We start from the raw sequence: 27421 nt of genomic DNA, 5'->3' as shown, positions 1-27421 counted from the left end.
CAAACCGGTCACATGATATCCGTCACACTGTTGATTCTTGATTTAAATATACATTTTTTGAAGAATTTATAAAAGGTTGTTGCATTAATAAAGTTCTGACCTCTGATCCACGACCAGAACTGCTGCTCTTTCGTCATTTGCTTTAAAGGTGACATCATACCACCAGGTGTGAGTGTGATTAGCCGTTACAAGCCGTTATGAAAATCTGCCTCTTCTGACCTCCCAAATGGGCGTGTCCACCTAGATGTATGCTAATGCTAGGGCTAATCACACTCATACCTGGTGGTATAATATGCCATTTTTAAATCGTATTGGCCCGGGACCAAATGAGTTGTCAATCAACATTCAAACAGGCAATAAAATATATATTTTTATTCCATTTATTAACACAACAAATGTATTAAATGCGGGGGATGATTTATTTTTTGTTATAGTGTATTTACATTTGGCCAATTATTTGTTGACCTGTCTGGCCAAAAGGAACGAATGGTAGTTCTACATGTAAAAAGAAATAGTTCATAATTACAATGGTTTTCCAAAAGAGTTTTATCCTAAAGGTGTAATCATTAGATTTTATATGTGTACAATAAACAAAATCATTGATAATATGGGATGTGGGGAGGGAATCATGGGACTGAAGCATTCAAATGAGCATCTTAGCATGGAAGGGTGGTCTGCCTGGTTCACGGTGCTTCTCCACCATCTCCGCCACCTTCTCCGCCACCATCTCCGCCACCATCTCCACCTTCTCCACCTTCCCCAGAAGCGCCAGCTTTTTCAATCATCTGTTTGTATTGACTCTTGAAGAAGCCAGCCTGAAAACAGCAGACAGAATCATTCAAGTACCCATCAAGAGAGGAACTCGTGATGACAACCCAATAACCCTCTATAATCCCTCAAAACGACTCAGAAGATGATTCATTCCCCGTCTCATTATCACATTGGATGATCATGGCCACTAGGGAGAAGTGTTGTGCAAATACAACTGTATGACAAGCCCTAACATAATCAACAATAATCTGCCCATGGTTAACTTAACTTAATGTAAAAACTATAAATCAAATCTCCTTTGTATTCATAGTTGTATTTATGTAACAGTCGTTTTTGGAGCAGTTTATATTTACTAAGTCATTTAGCAGATCTCAAGTGAATTCGGATATTGGGCATTAAGGAGCAGGTAGGGGTTAAGACCTGTTGCTCAGGGAAGCCATGGTCATTTGGGATTACATCAAGTATCTTCCAGCTGGAAGTTGAACAACTTTCCAAGACTACTGTCCTGAACTCAAGCTCTTTCTGCTGGGATCGGCCCATCCACACAAAGTCTTGAGGTCACCTTATATAGAGCGGCCGTAATGATGGCCAGCAGGAGCAGTCCTCCGAAGGTGCCTCCAACGATCTCTTTAGTGAAGTTTGCTACCGGGTACACCTCCACCTCAGTGACGATCTGAGGAGTCACATGACGTGAAGGTTCTAATCAGAGACCCTGGACCAGCAGGACTGAGTTGAGACCAGAGCGAGAGTTACCTTTCGGATGGGAGGGGTGTGTTTAGACTCGGTGGAAAAGAAAATGTATGTGTCCTCATCGTATTCCAGGGTGGCTGTGCTTATGAGGAGGAACTTAGCCGACTGAATACCGATCTGTAAAAAAAAGCATAGACCAGTGAAATAGTAAGCTGGTTCGGGAATAGCCAAAACATAGGAAGGAAAAGTCTTTATGGAAACTATATCTTCCATATATATATCTTCTTCAAACCCTCACCGTTCTCCATGACAAACCTCTACCTTATTCAATCTCTCCCCGGTCTCCATGTCAACCCTCCACCGTATTCAAACCCTCACTGGTCCCCAAGACGACCCTCTACCTTATTCAAACCCTCCCCGGTCTCCGTGACAACCCTCTACCCTATCCAAACCCTCCCCGGTCTCCATGACAACCCTCTACCTTATTCAAACCCTCCCCGGTCTCCGTGAGAACCCTCTACCCTATCCAAACCCTCCACGGTCTCCGTGACAACCCTCTACCCTATCCAAACCCACCCCAGTCTCTATGACAACCCTCTACCCTATCCAAACCCTCCACGGTCTCCGTGACAGGCTCCTCCCCCAACCTACCTGTGCGATCCACCCAGAGCTGAGGTTGCCGTTGATGGTGAAGGTGCTGCTCTGCGCCCGACCCATGAACATGTTGCACCTGAACACCAGACAGCTCGCCACCAAGCAGTCCTGACACACACATCACCAAACCACACATCAACACACAGAATAACACAAAACCATGCACAACCACATACATAATGCCATTATCACAACCGCACACAACAGAGCGTAAAACACACACAACCCATCATGTACAGAAACAACACACTACCAGCCGCGACCTGCGGCGCCACGGACAAACACACTCAACCCGTTATTGACAGAACCAAAGACGCCAGCACACAGGGACATACATACCACTGTGAGGCTCTGCTGAACCTCCGCCAGAAAGTCTGGACGGGCTGCCGGCTCCACGCCGTCTCGCCGGCACTCTGGAACCTAGAAACAGCTTCAGAGTCAGCGTCTCTAGGAACAACCTGCTCACCCGGGAGGCCCGACCCAAGCTACTTCAACACAACACCACCTTCTAATGGATTTAACTTTGTTTGAGCAGCCTGGTTGAGATGAAAACATGACGTCGTCATCAGGGGTGAACTGGCTGAGGGAGCAGCATTAACAAACCAACCACCACATCAAGGTTCAGAGGAGATAGAATCACTTTCTGAATCCCTTCAGGGGTCACAGCAGCAAGTAATACACACAAAACAGAGGCGTGTTTGTGTCTGTGTTTTGAAGAGACTGACTATGACTATGACAATACTGAATTTTAAAGGTGAGTTTGACCTTTTATATTTTTCAAGCTAAATAATGTCATTGTATATTGACATATATGGCGTGTGTGTCTGTAAGTGTATGTGTGTGTGTGTGTGTGTGTGTGTGTGTGTGTGTGTGTGTGTGTGTGTGTGTGTGTGTGTGTGTGTGTGTGTGTGTGTGTGTGTGTGTGTGTGTGTGGAGGTGTGGAGGTGTAGGAGTCTGTTGAGTGGTGGAGTCTGTGCTCCGTCAGCCACCTGGAGGTCTTCCCTCTCCTGCCAGATGTGTTCGCCTCCGAGGCGCACAGGAACCTTGATCACCACCGTCACATTAAAAGCCCTCCCAAAGTTGAACACCTGAGAGAGACAGAGAGAGACAGAGACAGAGACAGAGACAGAGAGAGACAGAGACAGAGACAGAGACAGAGAGAGACAGAGACAGAGACAGAGACAGAGACAGAGAGAGAGAGAGAGACAGACACAGAGAGAGAGAGGGGCAAACAGGTAGAGAGAGAGAGAGAGAGACAGACAGAGAGAGAGAGGGGGGCAGAGAGGTAGAGGGAGAGGGAGACAGACACAGAGAGAGGCAGACACAGAGAGAGAGAGGCAGACACAGAGAGACAAAGGCAGACAGAGAGAGACAGAGGGAGAGACGGATAGAGAGAGAGAGAGAGAGAGGGAAGAAGACAGAAAGAGAGGGAGACAGACAGACGGACAGACAGACATACGGACAGAAAGAGAGATAGAGAGGCAGACAGGGATGATGGTGGAGAAATATTAACGGAGAGAATGAGAAAGGGAGAGGTAATGATGGGTTATTATGAGATGAAAAGCAAAGATCACAAAGTGATTGCATGTTAAAGAGGATCAATTATCTGAAATAATTTAATATTAATTTCATAGTGCTTTAAAATGGTTTTACAGCTACGCTTACCGTTACTGGATTCACCACTGGTTTGTGTAAATCCTTTCTTCCGAAGGTGAAGTTGGTGTAACTGAGTGAGCTAAATAAGGAGAGAGTGAGTCAGTTAATACACAGCCCTTGGATATTATTCTGCAGCTACTCCAATCTGTACTGGATGGTATGTTCAGTAATGTTATGTTCAATGGCATATTTTGTTAATATGTTTAGTGATTTACTGTATGTTGTTAGTATTTTCGGTGATGTTATGTTCAGTGATGTATGTTGGTATGTGCAGTCTGTTCAGTATTTTCAGAACATTAAATCACTGAACATATTAACAACATCTGAGCATACTACCATGCATCACTGAAGATAGGAAACGCATGTATAACTGAACATAGGAACAACATACATATGTTGTTCCTATGTTCAGTTATGTATGTTGTTAATATGTTCAGTGATGTTACGTTCAGTGATGTATGTTACAATGTTCAGAGATGAATGTTGTTAGTATGTTCCGTGATGTATGGAGGTTACTCCACATGTTCAACCAGATGTTTGGAAGGAAAGGAGTTGAGGACTTTCTTTGTCTTTTCGTATAATTCTGTCATGGAAAAATGTTTTTCATAATATCACAAATACTATGACTTGACTGAATACACCTTGATGACTTGACTGGAACATCAGAGAGGAAGAGAGCTACTTCCCTTCTCATGGTACAGATGGAAGTAAAAGTACCTGTGTATGTGTGTGAGCACAAGACTGAGTGTGTGTGCATTAGTGTGTGTTGGTGTTGGGTGCCTGGTTGTAATTCAGAAAGGGGGGTTTGTTATTTATCTTTGACGGCTTTTGCTGTGTTTTAACTGCTGTGATCAGTGGAGTCTCAACCTCCATTTGACATCGGCCTATTGCTTGTGGAGATTTGAGAAAGACGCGACTGCTGTGCACATGCACAAGCCCAGTTATGAAATACATAACTATTTGCTACATGCTAATTTGTTATCTTTGAGATGGAATTATCTTTTATTTAAGGAACAACTCAACACACTCCCCCCCATAGTGTGTTAACCTTAAATCTGACTGCCCGCCAGGGCTATCTTCAGCTATGGTCAATTCTTCCCTCTCCAGACCGGTCACGCCCTTCGTCTTTGTTTCATCCAAAAAACGTGTGTTGCATTCGTGCAAACCCACCTGGCGATGGAAAGGAATATGCTGTACTTCACGTCGATCTCCTCCGTCTGGTTCAGTACACTCTGCTGTGAGTGATCCAGGTTTCCACTAAACAGACCCAAGGAAACGTTAAAGAAAGGTTACAAAGTAAACGTGCTTCTATGGCCCTTGACTCCTCATCTGCTGCCATCAGACGGGGGACTCAGTGCAGGACCTGAGGAGGTCTGTGTGGCCTGGAGGGCGGAGGTTGGAGGTGAGTGTGCGTGTGTGTGAGCTACCTGTTGGCCTTGGCTGTGATGCGAATCTTGTGGCTCAGCTGACTGTTGGAGTCGATGCCGTAGGAAACGGTGAACACAGCCTGATGGGCAGACAGTCTGCGTCAACAATCATGTGAATGAATCAGTAGCATGATCCTCCCATGACCAGAAAGACCCTGTGAGGATCAGCCTCCACACTAACTAAAGCAATAACCACCTAACTAGCTAACTGACGTACTCACTGACCGGCTAATTATCCACCTAACTGACATACTCAGTTCATACAGATCACTCAATGACCTAAGGGACTAACTGGTAGATTGACTGGGTGGTCGGTGTGATGCGGCAGACCTTAGCGTTGGTCTTGAGGATGGGTCTGTAGACCCAGCAGCTGCTCCGTCCGTGAGACAGGCCGTTCTCACTGTCCACCGAGCTGCACTCCACCCGCCCCTGAGGGGGAAAGACACATCAGCCTCCTCCAGCCCACGGCTGAGCCTTCCCCTGCACTCTGATGGTTCATACTGAGTGTACATGGACATTTAGGGTTTGCTTTGAAGACCAGGGCTGATCACAGGTACACACTTAGTGCAGTATGAACACAATATTCAGATCTACAAAAAGAAATGAACCACATGACCAGCTCAATTTCAGTTCAAAAAGACACACACATAATTACAAGCCTTTCAAATCCGACCCCAATAGTAAATCTAACCCCCTAGTGAATTTTAACAGGCAAAATGTTACTTTTGAACTACGTTCCAATGTTGTTATTTAAAATCAGCGTGATCTGCCGCTGTTCTTATTATGTGAGTACAGAGACGATTTAGATGATGCTGGATCAACTTCTACTTGTTCTGTTGCTTGGTGGGCTGTTTCTGTCCACGATGTCATGGCTCTTTGCTCTCCTTCGCTGCTCATACAAACAGAGGGATGCTCAAAACAGAACCAAAATGCTATGCACGCACCTGCAGGGTGCTGAACTTCCTGAAGGACAGTCCTGCGGGGTAGGTCAGAACCACCTGGCTGTTGTACGAGTCTTCTCCCAGGTTGGTGAGGGACGTCGTCACGTTCAGTAAGTCATCGATGCCGACCCGAACGGCAGAGGAGCTGGTGTAGGGGAGAAAGGAGGATTAGGAAACAACTACTTAACCAGCTATCAAGCCGTCTTGACCATGCTAGCCAGCCTACTGTGTGAATGGTAAATGGACCGCATTTATATAGCGCTTGTCTAACCAGGGGCCAGACAAAGCACTTTACAATATTGCTTAACATTCACTCATTCAAGCAACAGACGGCGGTCTCAGACATGAAACACAGCCAGCTCTTCGGGAGCAGTGAGGTGCCTTGCTAAGGGACACCTCCACACACACAGGATTGAACTAGCAAGCTTTCAGTTACCAGCCAACCCGCTGTAACTCCAGAGCCACATGCCGCCTTAGCGTGGGTTCGAAAATGTTCACTTCACTTTGTGTTTCAGACCTCAACACATTGTCTTCACCTCGCCTACATCCTCTAACCATCACACATCCTTCTCACCTACACGTTATAACAGCTCAGGTTGACTCACCCACTGAAGTTGAAACCGACTTTGAGTTCATCCACACACGCATTTTCGCAGTTGATCTTGAAGCTCAGCTGTGTGAGAGTGAGGAGGGGAGGAGGTTAGAAGATATGTGTTGGTGTGAACCATGGTCACACTTCTGTTCTTACGTTGACAGTGTTAACCACGGGGAACCAGGCGGCCGTTTATCTAAAACACCTCATCTCCCACGTAATTATGCCCCTGTGTGTTCAGTTCATGGGTTCAGAAAACAAGAGGACTTCAAAATGTTAGGGCCGCCCTATCTCGTACACGGAACCAGTCAATAATGAGACAGAGCGTTGGAATGGAGATGGAGAGGAGCCTACTGGATGGTAGCTGGTTGTAAGGGCTCGCTGGGACAGACTGGGGCTGATGTCGTCCGTTGAGGGGACGCCGACGAACGAGAAGGTCAGGTCATTGTACAAGTCGTTCAGAGAGTCATCGGGACAGGGCTGCAATATAAGGGACAATACACGGTTACAACCTGCTCCTTGAGACCGCCGCTGGAACCATTCACTCTGCTCCCGCCCTCCCAACACTTTTCTGCCACTCAGAAGTGATGCATAACACGCACTGTGAGTGACAGGCAAGATGGATTCCCCGAACCAATAAGGGAAGAGATGCCCTGATAGTCCAGAATTAGTCTGGCATCAGGATCTCCAAGGGAAACTCAATTCCTTTGGAGTCAGCAAAAACATCTTGCTCACTTTCTATTACCCCTTCATCAAGAGCATCTGTACATTCTCCATAACCTGTTGGTTCCACTCCATTAGCCTCCAAAACAGAAACCGCCTGGAGAGTACGGCCAGGGTCTGCTCTAAGATCATTGGACTTTCAACAAGAACTCTCTCCTCCATCTATGACCAGCAAACACTCCGGTTAGCCAACAGGATCATGCAGGACCCCTCACACATTCTACACTTGAGTGGCTCCCCTCAGGTCGCTGACTTCGCTGCCCCGGCTGCAGGACACAGAGGAGAAAAGCAACCTATGTTCCCAAGGGTGTTCACCTCCTCAACTCCACCTAAACCCCCCTACCGGGCTTGTGCCCGCCCAACACAGACTGTTGAAGCCGTAAACTCTGTTTTGCCCTCTCCCTCCCATTAACTGTTACCTACCTCGCTGCAATTCATCTCATAATTGTATTCTCACCAGTATGGTATTTATTAATTGATTGCACTTTATATATCTGTCATATTTTACACTTTTTACACTTTTAAGAGTCATTTCTCCACTTATAAACATACACTGTACATATTTTATGCATATTTCATCAGTGGCGTGCACAGGTAGACCCAAGGTGGTGCTATAGCACCTGCCCTTTGCCCCCTGACCCAATCAAGTGCCCTTTTGAAAAAAATAAAATAATCTTTTTTTTTTTTTTTTTTTAAACAGTGTATGTGGCCCATGGTGACATTATCATCTATAAAGGCTCGACAATTAAAAACGTGTGATAATAATGGCCCAATATATATGCCCCCCCCCCCCCCCTGCTCCTCGCACACAACTCTCTTCCTTTGTCAACGTGAACGCGCAGAGCGGACACAAACGGAGGCGCGTTGCAGCTGTAGTTCAAAGCTGCTGCCCACACACACCTACTCCCCTGCCCTGCCCAACCGGCGATGTAACACATAAATGAATTGAGTCTAGAGTGTATTGTTTGCTCCCTAAGCCTCCTTTCTGGATACTGTGACTGAGGAGCTGAAGTCCCACTGCTAGAATCATTCAGTCCTTCCACCCCTTCACGGTACATGCCAACTGGGTAAGCACGCCAAACGCAGAAGCCAAGGAAGCCGTCCGCATCCTGATTTCTATGAAGACGAGGACCAGCTGAAGACAGAACTAAAGGTGTTCCACTCCAGCTTTCCTGCAAAAGACCTCAAAGAAATCTTTGCCATACTGAGGGAAAACAGTGGCCGGCTCATCTTTCCTGCCTTTGTGAAGATGATAAAAATCGATGAAACATTGCCAGTGACAACTGCTTCTGTGGAGAGATAATTTTCAAAGCTGAAAATTATCAAAACTAAACTAAGAAGTCTGTGTGGAGAAGAACGGCTCTCTGACCTTCTCCTGCTTGCTATAGAAAAATATATCAAGATCAATCATAGTGAGGTCATCAACATCAAGACATGGCACTGAGGAGGATGCTGCTTTAGAAAAGTGGTAATGATCACTCTTCACTTCGAAATGACACTTTAATGTGCCCTTATTTTTCCCTGAGCACCTGCCCCCCAAAATGTCTGTGCACGCCACTATTTTATTTTTGTGCATTTGTACACACCTGTGCTTTGTGTGTACTGTCTATCAGGTAGCAACGCTGTGCTTTTGTTTTGTTTTTATGTTTGGACCCAACCTCGTCCTTCGTAATACTGCTGCTCTATGTGTCTTCAATTGCCCCCGGGGGACAAATAAAGCTTTTTTGAATTGAATTTAATTGAAATTATCTACCCTTTACTTTACTAGTGCTCAATTTAAAATGTATTAGAGATTTATTACAAAAGGTATTACACAAGACAGCACAGAGCAGCCAAGTACCAAGTGATTGGCTTACCTGATTGACCCCTAAATTGTTTAAATAGGTCATTTGGACCAGTTTTCCCTGGTGCTCCCATTGCACATCACTAACTAACTACCAGTTACCAGCACGGTGCTTAGGGAACCACGTACCTCAATGACCACTCGGTAGGTGAAACATCTTCCTCGCTGGTTGAGAGTGAAAGGCTCGCCCTGCGCGCGCACATTCGGAGTGAAGTAGGCTCGCTTTCGGATGGCGTCCAGTGACAGAGTAAAATTTATCCCGGCTTGTACTGGAAGACAGTAGAAAGGAAGACCATGTGGAACCAATTTGATTGTCACTACGTCCTAGATGTTATTATCGAAGTTAGTTAACAAAACACAATCCCCCCTTCACCCCTCCTCCTTTTACCTCATATGGTTTGATTTGAACGTTGACGTTGGAAAAGTGTGAAGATGTGAAAGATTTATAGTGTGTGTGTTTCTGTCAATCCCATGAGTGCATATAATCTTGCATGAGAGACCCCATGGGAAATAAAACAAGGGTTATCGCACAAATAAGGCAGTGTAAGGGCCAGCTCTACCATGTGAGCTAGACAGGGAATGGAACCGCTAACCCTGGCAGTGTTAATGCTTGCTCTACTAGCTGAGCTACAAACTACCACAGGTTTAGGTGAGAGGTTCAGAAACCTGTCTGCAGGACCGAAGGTGGGCCGCTCATTGTGAAGCAGACTTCAGCGGAGACGTTCACCGGGGTGAGGCAGTCAGAGGGGCTGGGTGGTATCTGGGCCGGAGTGAAGGTCACTTGAGCTTCGACCATCACAATGGGTTTGGACCTGAGAGAAAGGAGGCAGACAGCCTTTTAAAATATATTTTTTTTTCACATATTTCAACCAATAATTCCCCCAAATGAGATCATCTGGATCACTTTCAAAATCAAAATTACGGTAAATAATTTGAAGGGGCAGTCCAGTGATTTAACATTTCATCAGAACGAGGTGCATCAGAATGAGTCTACAATAGTTTCCCCGATTTACATGTTTTGTATCATCTTCCTACGTCATCAGTGGGCAGAAGGAAGAGCATACTGACCACAAGCGTTGTGCACAAGTACATAGGCATTATGCATTCATTTGAAAAAATGAGTTAACTATCTTTTCTGAGATAAGTTTTCATGGCGACACAAATTCTGCTCTGTTTTTCTGAATTAACGAGATCCCTTACATTTCTACTTAAGAGCTCTAATTTATAGAAGCAAACATGTCCCGCCTGTTTATTTTAATCCAGTTCTATTTTGGTTTATTTTTGTGACGTTGGGAGATACTCGTGTCCTTAAGTAATATTGATGGTATTGTTATTAGTTTGTCGACTTTGCGCACCTCAGGACTTTGGGGTTGTTCAGACGGAAAGCCTGTTTTGATCTGATGTTTTGATCTGACACTCACAACAGTTACACAACAACGTTGCAAAAAAATTAGTTGGCGTGGGTTGTAACCATGGCGATAACACCTCCCCCCCCCCCCCAACTCTTTCCTAAACTCTCAGCCCTAAACGCATCTTATTTGTGGATTTTGGGGTGTCAGAAAGACTTGTTTTCTGTAAGGTCTGCCGCAGATCCAAAGATCGGAGTCTGATCTTTGGATGCTAAGATCTGAACTTTGCATCACTGGCAACAATCTGGTGTGTAAATAAACCAAGTATTCTGAATTCAACTCTGAATTATTTGTTAGAACGTTACAACTTTACAACGTGACAGAGCTTTGTTTTGCACTGGCTTGTGAGAGAAACACAGTGGCAGTAAACTGGTCATGTTGGTATCGGGGACACATATTGTGAGAGACAAGAGCTGTATTGAACTGAACGATTTCACACGTAGCTAAATGTTACTTTACTGGTTTAATACAATCTGCGACTTTTGACACTTCAAAAATTATCTTTTAAATAATAAGTTATTTGTTATTTGCCATTCATTACAGTACATCCATTTTCCTAAATAATTTCCTGTGAGGGAAACAAAACTGGTGGACTTGGGCTCACTATGTATGCTCTGAGTGTGCTCCTCTGCAGCGCAAGAGAGAGGAGCTTGCTGGGGCTCAAGGCACCTGCGCTTTAAAGGAGACATATTATACCACCAGGTGTGAGTGTGATTAGCCTCACAAGGCGTTTTGAAAATCTGCCCAATATGGCATCACTAGTGGGTGTGTCCACCTAGATCTACGCTGGGTAGATCAGTCTACCAGCCTACCCAGTGTACTGACGTAACCGTTGCCCATCTATCAAGCACAGATCTAGGTGGACACGCCCACTAGTAATGTCATATGGGGCAGATTTTCTAAACGGCTTGTTAGGCTAATCACACTAACCCCTCGTGGTATAATATGTCCCCTTCAACACGCTGTATCTGAATGCTACCAATATACACACCACTGGGTGCAGAGCAAGAGGGCTTCTGGTACAGATCATTAAAATGCGCCAGAACGAGTTGTTGGGTGTAGGGTGGAGCCTTGTGCAACAAATGACTAGTTATTTGACAGGGTTGGCCTGTAAAACCATCTCCAACTCTTAAAGTGATACCACCTGCTGCCAGGGCTCTCCCAAAATCCATAACAAAAAACAAAGTTTGGCGGCATGATAAAGTGGTAGGGGATCAATTTTTTGTCGGGGAGTCCCTCAGGCGGGAATGAGGCCCACCTGAGTGGGCAAGTTGATCCTGAATCCCATTTACAATCATAAATAATAAAAGAATAAATAATAATAATTTCTTAAAATACAAAAGATCCCCCCCTTCCCGCTACCTCAACGGGAGCTTCATCTGTCGACCCTATAAGGTGCAGAAATGACCAAACTATTTTTTCTATTACAATCATTCAATGCAAACACACGAGACTGAAAGTACCTGAGTAGGAACACTTTGCCCTTTGACCCCACGGCTAAATCAGGGAGTCCGTCCCCACTGAGGTCAGAGGAGGACTGGCTGATGGACAGGCCGAAGAACTGCAGTCCCCTTTCGATGTCTGAGCCTGCAACCCTCTACAGAGAGACCGGGACAATCCAGTAGATATTACCAGAGGGAAGGGTCACATTTCAGAAGATGAACGTCAGAACATGACAGAGGTCTGGGTTTCCACCTGCGAGATCCTGGGGTTTATGGTGCCTCTCGTGTCGCCGTGGAAGATGTACACGCTGCCTTGGCCCTGGTTCTCCAGCGGGGCCCCGACGGCCAGGTCATAGACCCCGTCCTGGTTGAGGTCAGGGAGGGGAGCCATGGAGGATCCGAACCTTCCTCTCTCCCCTGCTTGTCCTCGCAGGACGACCGGCTCCTCAAACTGGCAGTCCACTCTCTGGCAGGGACACACGGGTCAGACTGAATCTAGACCCCCATTGGCTGATGGTAATTAGACTACAGCCCCATTGGCTGATGGTACTTAGGCTATACAACCCCCCATTGGCTCATTGTAATTAGACTACACTACACCCCTCATTGGCTTATGGTAATTAGACTAATCACCCCATTGATTGATGGTAATTAGACTTTACAACCCATTGGCTGATGGTAATTAGACTACACCCTCCAATTGGCTGATGGTAATTAGACTATAACACCCATTGATTGATGGTAATTAGACTTTACAACCCATTGGCTGATGGTAATTTGACTATACCCCCCATTGGCTGATTGTACTTAGACTATACACCTCCTGTTTGCTGATGGTAATTAGACCATACAACCTGTTGGTTGATGGTAATTAGACTAAATAGCCCTTCGGCTGATGGTAGGGGGGTTACTCACGGAGGCGGTGAGTCGGCAGACGTACACCCGGCCCTCCCAGTCCTCCTCCATGTGCAGAGGGGCGGCGATGAGGACCACTTCGGTGAACATCTGACGGGTGGGATTCACTGCCATGGTCACTATCTCCGCCCCAAAATACTCACCAATCTGAGACTGATTGAAACCAAGCAAAAGCAATAATGATGTTAATAATAATAATAATAATAATAATTGGGACTAATATTGTAGCGACCGTGGTGTTCAGGGTGCCGCAAGGGATCCTGGGGGGGGGGGGGGGGGGGTGTTTGGACCAATTCAAGTTGGACCTCTGGCACCCTCCTAGGTAATTTGCGGCGGAGACATTGTGTGGGGTTTGTTTATCGCTATGGGTGGGTTAGTGTTGCTGTTACTGAGATGTTGTTCCCGACACCGTGACCGAGACGTTCATGTTGGTTGGTTGTGTTTGGTGTGTTTTGGTGTGTCATGTGTGTGTTCAATGAAGGCGTCGGAGTCGTGCGGTGTAAGGGGCGCGAGAGTCGCATGACCGCTTAACTTGGACTCCCGTCTCGTCCTACCCGCGCTGCTCGTCAAAATATGAATAAGCCTCCCCATTGTATAGCCCTTGTCAAACACCGGGATTACACAGATTACATTTAAAAAGCATGAGACCAAATAAAAAAATATTATAAAGGTTTTCTAAAAGCATTTGTACTTGTAAAGTACAAAAAGTACAATTGCTGCATGCTGGACATTTGTTTTGACAGAGGTTTCCTGCTGACAGACCTGCCATGGAGAAGGGTCAACCATCTGGCCTTTAGAGATGTCCAAAGATTTAGGATAGACAAACACTACTCCTCTGTGAAGGTATCTCGGCGCCCCTACAATGGTTAGAGGTCCATTTCTGGTATGAGCAACAGCCATGGAGTAGCCTGGTGGATCCCAAAAAAATGTAAAAAGTACCAAACATTAGAAGAGCTGGCTAGCTCGTTAGGACAGAATGCTAGCTCGTTAAGATAGCTAGCTAGCTCATTACGAAAGCTTGCTAGCTTGTTAAGATATCTTGCTAGCTTGTTAGAATAACCTGCTTGTTCCTCCAAGAAAAAGAAAAAAGATTGAAATTGGAGATATGAGACTTATTTTATATAGAAATCTGAAATAGTCCCATTTCAGAGTCATTGTAGAACGAACACAGGTGCTACAGGTATGTCTACAGTGATTCGCCTCACGCTTCTTACTTATTCTCTAGCTAAGAACCCAGAAGGTTATGATTGGTCAGATCCTGAACAGCCTTGAATGGCGCTGAAGAAGCTAAACTGTCTCACTGGTCCAAACTCCACATTGATCCTTTCACTGTTTCTTAGTGTTTCTTACCTAGATAGCTGTCTTTCTCCACAAACTGTTCGTCCTGTGGAAACGTAAGCCGACCATCAGATGAGTAGCCCCGAAAGCCCCCACTCCAATCATACGCTCCGACAGATGCCATCTGAAACCCACCCTGGAAAGTATGAAGAAGCATTAGGTCACTATTCGGGACATACTGTATGTATAACTAACCTCTCAGCAATGTGGAGTTGAATTAAGGTTGTTAATGTGTGGAAAAGATTCTTAGTGTTGGTCGATTGAAAGACTTGTTCACCCCCGGGACGAAGGCTGCGCTGAACCCTTCCTGGGCCATCTCCATTATCAAAGAGCCACCTGTCTGAGTTCCTAAAGGGAAGACGTATCATAGTCATGCACCCTCTGGCTTAGCAGCCTTTAAAAACATATGCCTTCCTGGATGCTCCTCCCATGATCAAAATTGAAAACATCTATGATGGTCATAACTCCAACCAACATAGCTTCTGTGTTCTGGACTGTATCTTATGGACTTAAATGAGTCTCGATGGGACTCAGTAAAATACTCTCATGACCCTCTCTGGCATATACCAGAACTGTGACTGATGAATTTCTTTGTATCATTTTTAACTGACCATTTCTATCATCACGTCTTCGTCAAAGAGTTTAGTTGGTGTTAAATAACTGACATGATGAGAATTCGGGAGAATGATCACGCAAAATGATCATCAAATATTGCAATTTAAATAAATACCTGAGATGTATTTGAGTTTTAGGTGGAGAGACTTCCTACCTTCAATAGAGAAGATGCTTTCCTCCAGTGTGTCCCTGATTTTGTCCAGGGCGTCAAAGTTGCTGACGCGGAACACGTGTGTATTGGGTGGTCTAGACGCAATCTTTTCCAGCTCTGCTTTCGCACCAGACTTGTCGAAGGCTCTCCCCACCTATTCATAGAAAACAAAGATTAGAACTTTATCAGCCATGCAGAAAAATGTCATTATCATTGCTTTATTTTTTACTGTCTTGAAAAAATAGACGATAGAAACTATCTTTTCTGATTGGCTTGTCCAGCCTTGGTAGGCGGAGATACAATTACAACCCTAAATAGCTGTTGAGGCATCTTTAAGGATCCCCACTCTCAAAATGTGTACAGCTTCAACAGTTAACGCTGCATTAGCCACTGAAGCTACCCATTTTATAGCTTCCCGTCCACCTACCATCAGCGCAGTGCTGAAGTCAGATAAAAATTTAGAACACTAGATACCAGAAAGCTTGCCCCAGATGGCCACCTGTGATGACGTTCTAGACGCCACCGTAAGACATCTAGTGTTCTATATATATCTATGCCTGAAGTGCCCGGAGAAAGGTAGGGTGTGAAGCCTTTACCCATCATGCTTTTGTTTCTGAATGCTTCACACTTATTAACAATAACCATTTTAAAGTCTCTTACCCCGATTGTAAATCGAACGATGCCCTTTGCGTCCGCGCCATTTACTGCATCATCTAAATTATTGTAGTCATTTGACTCTCCATCGGTAATCACGATCAAAATCTTCTTTGAGATCCTCCTAGACCCTTTGGATTTTGTGAAGACGCGTTCGCTTTGGAAAGAAATCGACCCGTTGAATGAATGTTCCATAAAATCAACCAATGAATTAAAACCGCAGTCGTTGCTGCACCAGGCTGTGAAATTGGATCCAATGGTTGACCACTACTGTTACTATAGAAACGATGATGATGGACTTACACAACATGCTTGATGGCTAGTGCCGTGTACGTTCCTCCTCCTTGTTGTCTTATTGACGGGATTTTACTTTCCAAAGAGTTGGAGAGGTCAAAATCATCAAAGTGAAAATGAGTAGTAGGCTGTCGTGAGTACTGGGTGATGGCGAACTGGAATGAAGACACAGACATTTATTTAAAATTAAAGCTATGACATAGCCGTCCCTGGTCCCCTTATTTCAGGGTGATATACAATGCTGAAAAATGTTATAATAATATCATGCCCATCAAAACTAGATAACAATATCGGCTATGAATTGTGGGAACTGAAAAACCAATAGTGGAAGGTAAAAAAACAATAGATTCCATTGACAGCACCTAACTCAGAGTAGGTAGCCGATGCTGGTCGTTGTAGGTGCACCATTAAAGGCAGAGCGATCCGATGCAAGTATCTCTGCAGCACCAAGCCTCTCTGGCCACCCATAGATTCAGGGCTTGGATAATATCATGCTATGTAATACATGGGTGTCATTGTGTGGTTACACATTGACACTGCGGTGGACCTCGAGAAGTGTTCTTATAGACATCCGTCCCTACCCGTGTGCCTCCAGCGCGTAAGGAGCTGACCAAACGCGTGACAAAGACCTTCATGGCGTTGAAGTCCCCAACAGCTACGCTGCCAGAGCCGTCGAGCAGAAAGGCGATGTCCGAAAGGCCAGGACAATCTGTCAATCCAATGAAACCCATGAAATGTGCATGATTCATTTCAGTTTACTGAATTTAATTATGTTTAATTGTGGTACGTTTGTTGAATAACAATATGAATATTTTGCAATGGACAATTCATAAGAGAACATCGGCCTATCTAAAGTGAGCCTCAAATCATCCTGTACACATCATAAACCTTTCCTCTATGAAGAGCTTAATACTAGGAAGTTTCAGCATCAGCATAGCTGACATGTTTACCCTTTAGAATTGATGGTCTTTGCAATTCAGCTCTATTTTGAGAGTTAATCTTCAAGCATAATCCGTTGTATGTGTTGATAGTCTTGCATTCTCTTGTAAGGGTTGGACCGCATGCCTAAACAAAGGAGAAATACGGTTACAAATAGTGTGTTCATTTTTGGAACAATTAAACAATACAACAATGTTTCTTCTCTAAACATCTAACTGTAGACGTTTGGACACTTGCCAATACTTTTTTGCCATCGATGGTTGTTTTAAAACCATTTAATGTTTAATACATGGACCCCTCACCAAAGTATTTTCAGAGGCTGGGTCCTTCGTCAACGTCAAACCAAGAGACATATTGACGGCGAACACTGGAACTGGAATCAAAAGCACAAGGATAGAAAATTGAAGCTGTGATGACTAAGTGATACCAACATAGGAATGACAGAGAAGAGGTGGAGCAGAACATTAACACTGCCAGGGTGCAGGGTCGAATCCCGACTAGCTCAACTGGTCGAGCATGGTATTGAAACTGCCAAGGTTACGGGTTTGATTCTCATGCTCAGAATGCATTCACTTAAGGTATTGTAATATACTTTGGATGAAAGCATCCACTCAATACCTTTTAATTAAAAAAGTTGTATAAAGTGTAGCATCATGTGGATGTTGCCTTGTGATAAGTTTTTCCGAGGACCAAGATGATAAGCAAGCCTACATAACCTGAATGACAGTAAAAGTAACAGTTAATTACGTATTTAGACCATCATCAATAACTCATTTAACTTTCAACTTTGACCCAGGTCCTATTGGGTCCAATTTACATACAGGCAGCACGTAAAAACACCACTTTTTCACTCAGTCCTGTTCAACAAATGAAAGGTAGTATGTATGATTGTGAATAGAGTGTGATTACCTGAGAGAGGGTTGGTTTGACAAGTCTTGGTAGTGCATTTGTAGATTCTGCCTCTTTGCGTTGAGGATGTCTGCAACAGTGGCTCGCTCACCAGTAAGCTTATCAGGGAGAGGGAGATGTTCATATGTTACTATAGGACTAGTATAGAACATATAAGTTGAAAGCGCATGTGAGATTAGTTTAGCTTGATATGAACAAGGGCGTGACGTTGCAACCCTCAACACTAAGAGGGAGCACCGCTGCTCTCGCCCTTAAACCTCTACGACGAACTGAACAGGAACCTTAAACCTCTAGGAGCCTTAAACCTCTAGGAGCCTCAAACCTCTAGGAACCTTAAATCTCTAGGAGCCTCAAACCTCTAGGAGCCTTAAACCTCTAGGACCCTCAAACCTCTAGGAGCCTTAAACCTCTAGGAGCCTCAAACCTCTAGGAGCCTCAAACCTCTAGGAGCCTTAAACCTCTAGGAGCCTCAAACCTCTAGGAGCCTAAAACCTCTAGGAGCCTTAAACCTCTAGGAGCCTTAAACCTCTAGGAGCCTCAAACCTCTAGGAGCCTTAAACCTCTAGGAGCCTCAAACCTCTAGGAGCCTTAAACCTCTAGGAGCCTCAAACCTCTAGGAGCCTTAAACCTCTAGGAGCCTCAAACCTCTAGGAGCCTTAAACCTCTAGGAGCCTCAAACCTCTAGGAGCCTTAAACCTCTAGGAACCTTAAACCTCTAGGAGCCTCAAACCTCTAGGAGCCTCAAACCTCTAGGAGCCTTAAACCTCTAGGACCAAAGTCACCAGGACCACCAAACTGACTGAACAGGAACCTTCAATCTCTACCGCAAAAAATTTCAGCATGATAAAGTAGGCCTACGAAATCTACATTATAGGCCTACAATTGTTTTTATCCATCGGGCGTTTAACCTTGACCATAAGTTATAGCCATGGGAATTTCGGCAACAAACTTTTGGAGGCTCGATTAACTTAATATGTATCTTTTGACCAGTCTAACGGGGAGATATAGGTGTTATCAATCCAATATAAATATAATACCCAAACCCTCAAATAACGATAGGTATCGACTGACAGACCGTGAATAACTAACGAGATCCAAACATGAGTATGTAGAACAGACTATTGCTTATTTATCAGCCTGTTCTCCAACCTAAACGACAGAATAGACTGTTGGTGTGACCCAAAACTAGCCATATGAGCTCTCACTTGTACAGCGCCCCCTATCGCCTGTTTGAAGAAACAGCAACATGAATGTCACGTATGTCAAGGTTTTGCCAAAACTAAATGGATGACATTAGATTTATTCTGTGGACATTATTAGATAGTTTCTAACTTTGCTATTATAATTACAATTACAATTAGGGCAATTAGCAGACGCTTTTATCCGAAGCGACTTACATCGGTTTTTCTTGCGATAAACGGGTATTTTCATTTGGTAATCTTCAGTGAATGTATACAATGTCTAGCCTGTTATAATGCAACGTGTTCTATCGTTGCCAAAGTGATTCAAATTGGTTGCCGCTATCCCTGAAACGACTCAGCTTCCTGTTGATTAAATCAACGTCTTTTCGTCGATGAGTCGGCTGAGCTGAGTTGAGTTCAGTGTTATTATGTAACTGGTGATGTTCTTTCAAATATTTTTCTCGAGTAACCGGGGGGGACATTTATTCGCGACTTACATCGGTTAATACACCCATTGACACACCGACGGCAGAGTCAACCAGGCGACAGCCAGCTCGTCAGGAGCAGTTAGGTTAAGTGTCTTGCTCAGGGACACATAAACACACAGCTAGGAGGAGCTGGGGATTGAACTAGCAACCTTTCGGTTACAAGACAACCGCTCTACCTCCTGAGCGAAGCCGACCCTTATACCCTTATAAGGGTATTCCTTTATACCCTTATAAAGAAATAAGAAGCTTTATTTATACTCTGAAGTAATGATCCACTATCCTCTCTACTGCACTTATTCACACAGGTTGGAGGCAGGGGGCTTCTTGCCGCCGGGGCTTCAAGCGGGACAGTAGTCAAAGTAGTAATTGGTATGATGAAGGCATCTGGGGCCGTATTCACAAAGGATCTTAGGGCTAAAAGTAGGTCCTAACTGGCGAATTTAGGAGCAACTCCTAAAAATAATGGGCGTGTCACTCTTAAATTTAGGACTCCTAACTTTTTTCACTAAGAGCAATTCACAAAGTATTTTAGGACTAAAAGTAGCACCTAAGTCTAGGAGAGCTTAAAAGTCTTCAAGAGGACTCCTAACTCAGTAAGACCTATTCACAAAGAATCTTAAAATGCCTGCGAGACGAAATGTTAGGGTATTCTACTTATTGTGGAGTTAATGCGCGATGCAATAACATCCCCGACTAACAGGAATAATCTGATTAATCCGATTAGTCCCGAAATAAAATGTTTGGCCACACTACGTTATTTAGCAACAGGGGAAATGCAACTTTGCAATGCCGACGATTTAAAATTATCGCAACCATCAGTCAGCCGTGCCATAAACTTTCCTTTGGACATTCAACAATTACACAACAATTACACAGGATCAAAGCCAACTTCATGGCAATTGCAGCTATGCCCGGTGTGGTCGGTGCTATTGACGGGACGTACATAAAAATAATTGCGCCATCAAAAGACGAGGACGTGTTCGTCAATAGGAAGAAAGTGCATTCCATCAACACGCAGGTTGTTTTTGATGCAAATTTTAACATAGCCTATGTTGTTGCAAAGCGGCCTGGATCTTCAGCTAACCATGATTCGTGCATTTTAATGGTGAGCGGTCTGAGGCAGCTTTTTGAGATGTACCAGTTGGGTGTCACTTGCTGGGTGACAGTGACTATCCATGCAAGACGTGGCTCTAGACACCCTACCTCAATCCACAACCGGGAGCACAGTTAAAGTGTAACATGTAAGTGATTACGCAGATTACGCTTGCCTTAGTCCTATGCGTAAAACACATCGTATTGGCTCTTTGACGCCTTTTATTTGTTGAATCCATATTTATTATTGTTTACTGATTTCTTCCATGTATGCTAGAGCACACAAACATACACGAAATGTTGTGGAGAGAGGAATTGGGCAGATGAAACGTCGGTTTCATGTCCTCCACGGCGAAATACGCCTCACCCCAGAGAGGGCAAGCACAGTAATCACTGTATGTGCCATTCTACACAACCTCTGCAAGCGGAGGAACATTCCACAGCGAGACGATGATGATGATGATGATGATGATGATGATGATGATGATGATGATGATGATGATGATGGCGATCAACATTACAAGGAATTTGGCCGTGTGGAACCGAGTGGACAGGCATTTAGGGATCACTTTGAAAACACATTTTAGGTAAACACCTTGGCACAAATCAGTCAACACTTGGGTAGTTCATAACATTTATTTTCTTTTAAATTTTACGGATTTTTATTGTTTGCTTTCTCTCTCTCTTGAACGTGCAGGCTACAACGTCATTATCGTGGTCTGCACAAAATTGTCATCATGCGTGTATTCTGCTAACTGCACTATAAGTACTTAATAGGAATTCATTTCTAGCCTAGGCTATTTCCTTGTTTTTCGGTGATTCAGTGGGCTCGTCTGAACCGAACTGACCGCTTCTAAACTCGTGCACGAGAATTGACGTAATCCATAGCAACGGCGCGTCACTCTTAGTTCACTCTTTGTGATTTATCCTTAGTAAGAGTAGGTCTCAGCGGCTTTGTGAATAACTTTTAAGAAAAAACTCCTACGTAAAATGTTTTAGCGCGAGTTAGGAGCACTCCTAGCGGTAAGATAAAATGCTTTGTGAATACGGCCCCAGGATTATATGTTTAGACCAGGGCTAGTTCTTTAAGCAGGGTTCAATCTTTAGACCAGGGATAGTTCAATAGAAAGGGTTATAGTTGGATCCTAAGACAGGGTTAGATATTTAGATCAGGGTTATATGTATAGACAGGGTTATAGTTAGAGGCGAACTTAGCCCTTTGGGGGCTCCAGGCGAACAGTCATTTGGGGGCCCCTGCATCTACCGGTCTCAGTACCTTATATCGCATAATGAGATACTCCATACAAGGGATGAACAAAAGTCACTATCCTTCTTTCATGCAAATGTTAATTATCTATTTACAAATTGAGAATAACATACAAAACAATAAGATTAGTTATGTTGACACATTACACTGACTGTTAACCTTAAGTCCTCATTTACCTGAGGGTTTCCAGTAGCTCACAGCAGCTATCTGCTGTGAGCTACTGGAAACCACTACTGGAAACCCACTGATAGCTGCTTCCAGATATCACTATATTACCTGTGCTCTTCAGACCTTTCATGGTTGATTAGATGCATTGCAAGGTTATTCTAGTCTTTAAATCCTTCCTCACTCAGTTGTTTTTGTTTTCCAGAAAGGCAACAACAAAAGCAAAAAACACGGTCTGCACTTTCACTGTAGACTAACCAAGACCTGTTCACCCTCTCACCATTTTTCATTACTATGTAATAGTATGCTTTTGTGAATCTGCGGCCCTTGGGCCAGAGTGCTGGGTCATCCACAAGAATATGTGTGCACCTGCCAAAGACACAGCAGTTTGGGCCAGAGTGCTGGGTCATCCACAAGAATATGTATTTCACAGTCATTGTTATCGTTATTGTCATCAATTTCAATAACCGAAGTGGAAGAAGGAGAGCGAGAAATATTCACTACCAGTTGTGCATCATCTCCGTCAGTTTGTTGACACACGTCATTAGCATCGCTGCTGGCTGAGCCAGAGCCACTTGGAATGAAAGGAGCAGTAACGTGACAGCAAACGACGTTGACGGTTGCTCTTGATCCGCCCACGGTCCCGCTGCCACTGCGGTGGCTGTAAAACAGCTGAATTGCTTTGGCAGCTTTGAAAGAAAGTCCTGCCTTTGGTCTTTCTTCTTCTTTTTATGTGACCCGCTTTCGTACGATCGCTTTATGTTTCACTCGATTTATGTCTCACTCGATTTCTCTCTCTCTCTCTCTCTTACCGCTTACTGTTTTGGATACGCGTGATGAGCGTGATGCGCGTAACATGGAAACGGAACGGAAAGATCGTCAAAACATGAGTAATTAGACATCCCGATGCTACTATTGTGAAGAGATTTTTATAAAAATAATAAATATGGGGACAAAATATATGCATTGGGGCCCTCTTGACCAGATCAATATTGTAAATAAAAAACTGTTCTTAATGTTTTATCGGGAAAAAGAAAGGCAAAAAATAAATTGGGGGCCCCAAAAACCTTCTATGGGGCTCCAGGCAAATGCCTGGTTTGCCTAATAGAACGGCCCGCCATAGATCTTAAGACAGTGTCAGATCTTTAGACCAGGGTTAGTTCTATAGACAGGGTTAGAGTTAGATCTTAAGACAGTGTTAGACCAATATCATCTTCTCTCACCCAGATCCTATCTGGACGACCTTGTATCCAAACCATCCAGAAGGATCGCCAGAATTGGTAGTCAACGTTCGCCAGGCTGGGGATTCCACGTTAAAGGCTTGGGACGCCTGCAAGCCTGAAAAAAAATGAATTACCTGTGAGTGTGTGTGTGTGTGTGTGTTTGTAGTGTATGTGTGTGTTTGAGTCTCCAGTGTGTGTGTGTGTTTGTCTGGATGAATTGTGTGTGTCCGAAGAGTCACACACAAGAGAGAGAGAGAATGAGAGAGAGAGAGAGAGAGAGAGAGAGAGAGAGAGAGAGAGAGAGAGAGAGAGAGAGAGAGAGAGAGAGAGAGAGAGAGAGAGAGAGAGAGAGAGAGAGAGAGAGAGAGAGAGAGAGGGTTAGATGGAGCGTAAATGTGTGTGTGAGACTAAGTATTAGGTCAGTTAGAACTTAGCAGGATGTGTTATTTCCTCTAAATACAGACATCACAGCACACAACGAGCCACACAAGACAATAGTTCATGCATCATGAGCCCAAGAATCACATAGGCAACGCAATAATCAACTAAAGTCTTAAGAATCAAGACAGAATAAGGACTAAAATTACAAAATAGCACACTGTTTAACGCGTCTTTGTTACCTGAGAAGCACACTACAAGAGTGATCATCCAGTCCATCACGGTTGTATTTTCGCTCCCCAGACTGTGTGCCGGGAGAGAGAAGTGTGGAAGCCTTAGAGCGCAGAAGGCTGAGCGGTAGCTGGCGCTGGGCGGGCTCTTTCTGTTACCACATGACAAAAGAGACACCCCCTGTCTGCCGCCAGGTCACGGCTTTGATGCAACGCCCACTTCCTCTTCCCAGCCCAGGGGCTGGGCTGGGAAGAGGAAGTGGGCTGCTATGAGAAATAATAAGTGCAGCTGAACTGGGTCCCTGGCCCCGCTCACAGCTACAGGCGATGTCAGAGAGCCTCGTATCTGATGCGAAGGGGACATTGCAAGCAGAATGGTCCGGCCCTAATGTAAATACATTTATACTATTCCCATTGCATTAACATTTGGGGGATCTTGCTGCCGCTTTATTAAAAGCGACTTACAACCATTCATTCAAACATTAACACACCGACGGCGGAGTCAACCACAGGAAATGTGCCCGAGCATCCCCGGAGGAGCCAGGGATCTAACTTGCGACCTTCCGGTTACCAGTCAACCCGCTCTCCTGAGCTACTGTCGACCCGCTATTAACTTATTAGACCACATGATATTAATGCAAACATAACCAAACTTAATACTAAGTCTCACACACACATTTACGCTCTGTCTAACCTTCTCTATATCTCCCATTGTCTCTCACTCTCTCTCTCTCTCTCTCTCTCTCTCTCTCTCTCTCTCTCTCTCTCTCTCTCTCTCTCTCTCTCTCTCTCTCTCTCTCTCTCTCTCTCTCTCTCTCTCTCTCTCTCTCTCTCTCTCTCTCTCTCTCTCTCAAACACATTAATGTTTCACTTTCTTTTTCTCCCATCCCACACAAATACACACACCGACTCTTCAGACACACACAATTCATCCAGACAAACACACACACACTGGAGACTCAAACACAAACATACACACACACACTCACAGATAAAAAAAAAAAATGCAGGCTTGCGGGCGTCCCAAGCCTTTAAAGGCACCCAGTGCAACTTTCGAGGCTTAAAAATAAACATTCAATTTCTTACACGTAGTAAGTTTCAATAACTCCATACCATTACATACCGACATTCAAGCAACAAAGATGAGACGTCGTTGTGTGGTGAGAACTGATAGAAAATCGATAACAACAACAATGCCGCCATTTTCTTTATTTTTTGTAACCTACAATAAATAAAGCAGGCTTCCAGTCAATGGAAAAATGGCTTCTCCCCACCGGCGATTGTTGTTGTTTATGATTTTCTATCAGTTCTCACCACACAACGACGTCTCATCTTTGCTCCTTGAATGTCGATATGTAATGGTGTGGAGTTATTGAAACTTACTACGTGTAAAAAAGACTTGAAATTGAATGTTTATTTTTCATTGAATGTTTACATAAAGTTGCACTGGGTGCCTTTAACGTGGATTCCCAAGCCTGGCGAACGTTGAATATAACTTCAGGCGATCCTTCTGGATGGTTTGGATACAAGGTCGTCCAGACAGGATCGGGGTGAGGGAAGATGATATTGGTCTAATACTGTCTTAAGATCTTTACTGTCTCTGAGTTGAACCTTGCAACACCCAACACCGAAACCACGATACCAGAGGCATCAAGATGACTCTACATCAGCCCTTAAAAGGAAAGGTGTGTGTGTGTGTGTGTGACGTCTGTTTCAAGTGGATAACAGTCTGGCTGTGTGCATGAGTGTGTGTGTTGTTTTTTTGTGTGTGTGTGTGTGTGTGTGTGTGTGTGTGTGTGTGTGTGTGTGTGTGTGTGTGTGTGGGGGGGGGGGGGGGGTATGTGTGTGCATTGTGGTGCATTTTTTAGGGAACCAGCTCGTTACAACATCTTTGCAAAAGGGTGTTTCGATAGCGTAATCAATCAACCGTTCTACATCAGTGGCAGCCATCTTTGTTGTTGGTGGTCGTTGGTGGCGGCCTCTACTCGCTCCTCTGCACCGCCATCATATTTATCCCGCCTCATGCTAGATAAATAACAAAAAAATAATAATAATAATTGGAGCATGGGAGGGAAACCCACTGCAGAGTAAATAAAACATGAGCTGGCGAGATTTGTCTGGTTCCCAGGCTACTAACTGACTGGTGTGGTCTGACTTTAGTTAACGTTGATTGGTTGAAGAACGATCGTGTTTGCTGGCTGTGAAAATCAAGAGGAGCTCATTTGACTGGTATCAAAACGCGCCTAGACAAGCTACTTCGCGCAATAATTTGCGCGTCAAAAAGCAGCCGAAACACATCGGTCCGAACACTTAGTGTATGTTCATTTGTTTGTTACAAAAGCATTGTGTATATCCTTCTGTGTGTTGACAGAAGCACACACACGCATGTGCACAAACATCTTTATTATGCTTGCGTGTGTATGGTGTCTGTGCGTGTATGCGTGTGCGGTTTGTCTGAGAGTGGGCTTCACCTCTGATCCCAAGGGGATTTTCTCTGATATGTGTGGCACACATGAAGCGATTGATTCCACCGGCCAATCACACAACAGGTCAGCCAAAGGTCAGTCAAAGGTTGCACAGCTGCACACACTTGGCTCCACTGGGTTGGATTTCTAAGGGTATGTTCAGCCAGTGGGCAAGGCCATTCCGTTTGTGCAGTGTGTTTATGTATTTGTGTGTGTTCTATGCATGCATGTTTCAATGCATAGCCCGCACCTCTATACTGTATGTCTATATGTGTACATTCCTGGTTACTCTCTTCTGAAGTCGTTCTGTGCTCATCGTGTACACAAAAGTATTCAAAGATGTGTAAATCTGGATTTAAAAAGTGTTAATATGTGCAATTAAATGTTTATCAACCACTCTGTGAAGACACACACTATGAAGACACACACACATACACAAACACAGACAGTTAAAAATAAAAAACTGCATTCGAGTGAATGTTTGTGTGTGTGTGTGTGTGTGTGTGTGTGTGTGTGTATGTGTGTGTGTGTGTGTGTGTGTGTGTGTGTGTGTGTGTGTGTGTGTGTGTGTGTGTGTGCATGTATGTGTGTGTGTGTGTGTGTGTGTGTGTGTGTGTGTGTGTGTGTGTGTGTGTGTGTGTGTGTGTGTGTGTGTGTGTGTGTGTGTGTGTGTGTGTGTGTGTGTGCAAAGCCTTGGTTAACTAATAACCACCTAATTGTTTATTACCACCTAAATCCTCAAAATAAACCGATTGGAGACAAAGCAAGAGAGAGAGTGATAAGTCGTTAGTCCTTTCTGTCCCATCTCTGTCCCCGTCTACCTGGTGACTGGACCCCTCTTTGCCCTTTCCAAAGGTTCTGTACTCTGGCCCAGATCTGCTGAATGTCACCGGGCGTCTCCTGTTGCATGCTGGGCTTTTAATAGCCGGGCGGTTGAAATGTGAGGGGTCACAATGGACAGATAAATAG

At 44.4% G+C, this 27421-nt stretch overlaps 2 protein-coding genes across 3 annotated transcripts in view; one reads left to right on the top strand and one right to left on the bottom strand.

Moving 5' to 3' along the window:
- Nucleotides 1-101: 101 nt before the first annotated feature.
- On the bottom strand, nt 102-24136 carry LOC130371311 (integrin alpha-M-like). The gene is made up of 30 exons (XM_056577045.1): nt 24000-24136; nt 23380-23494; nt 17964-18061; nt 17357-17427; nt 17066-17180; nt 16697-16824; nt 16125-16270; nt 15828-15978; nt 15171-15321; nt 14679-14749; nt 14414-14537; nt 13826-13971; nt 13064-13216; nt 12402-12614; nt 12170-12303; nt 9964-10109; nt 9427-9566; nt 7086-7211; nt 6745-6812; nt 6143-6284; nt 5529-5627; nt 5199-5278; nt 4942-5028; nt 3781-3850; nt 3105-3203; nt 2455-2535; nt 2113-2223; nt 1525-1638; nt 1334-1444; nt 102-815 (listed from the first exon to the last, which is right to left on the bottom strand). The coding sequence occupies exons 1-30, from the start codon at nt 24034-24036 to the stop codon at nt 684-686; spliced, it is 3459 nt and encodes a 1152-aa protein (XP_056433020.1). The 5' UTR covers nt 24037-24136; the 3' UTR covers nt 102-683.
- A 3262-nt stretch (nt 24137-27398) lies between these two features.
- Nucleotides 27399-27421, top strand: part of LOC130371314 (fructose-bisphosphate aldolase A) — a 5579-nt gene continuing 5556 nt past the window's right edge. For both annotated transcript variants that reach the window (XM_056577053.1, XM_056577052.1), the window contains exon 1: nt 27399-27421. This exon is cut by the window's right edge and continues 87 nt beyond it. The gene's annotated coding sequence lies outside the window, so the exon portion shown is untranslated.

The sequence above is a fragment of the Gadus chalcogrammus genome, chromosome 18 (genome assembly GCF_026213295.1).
Source record: "Gadus chalcogrammus isolate NIFS_2021 chromosome 18, NIFS_Gcha_1.0, whole genome shotgun sequence".
NCBI lineage: Eukaryota > Metazoa > Chordata > Actinopteri > Gadiformes > Gadidae > Gadus > Gadus chalcogrammus.
The sequence above is the reverse complement of the archived record's forward strand: the minus strand, read 5'-3'. Positions and strand labels throughout refer to the sequence as shown.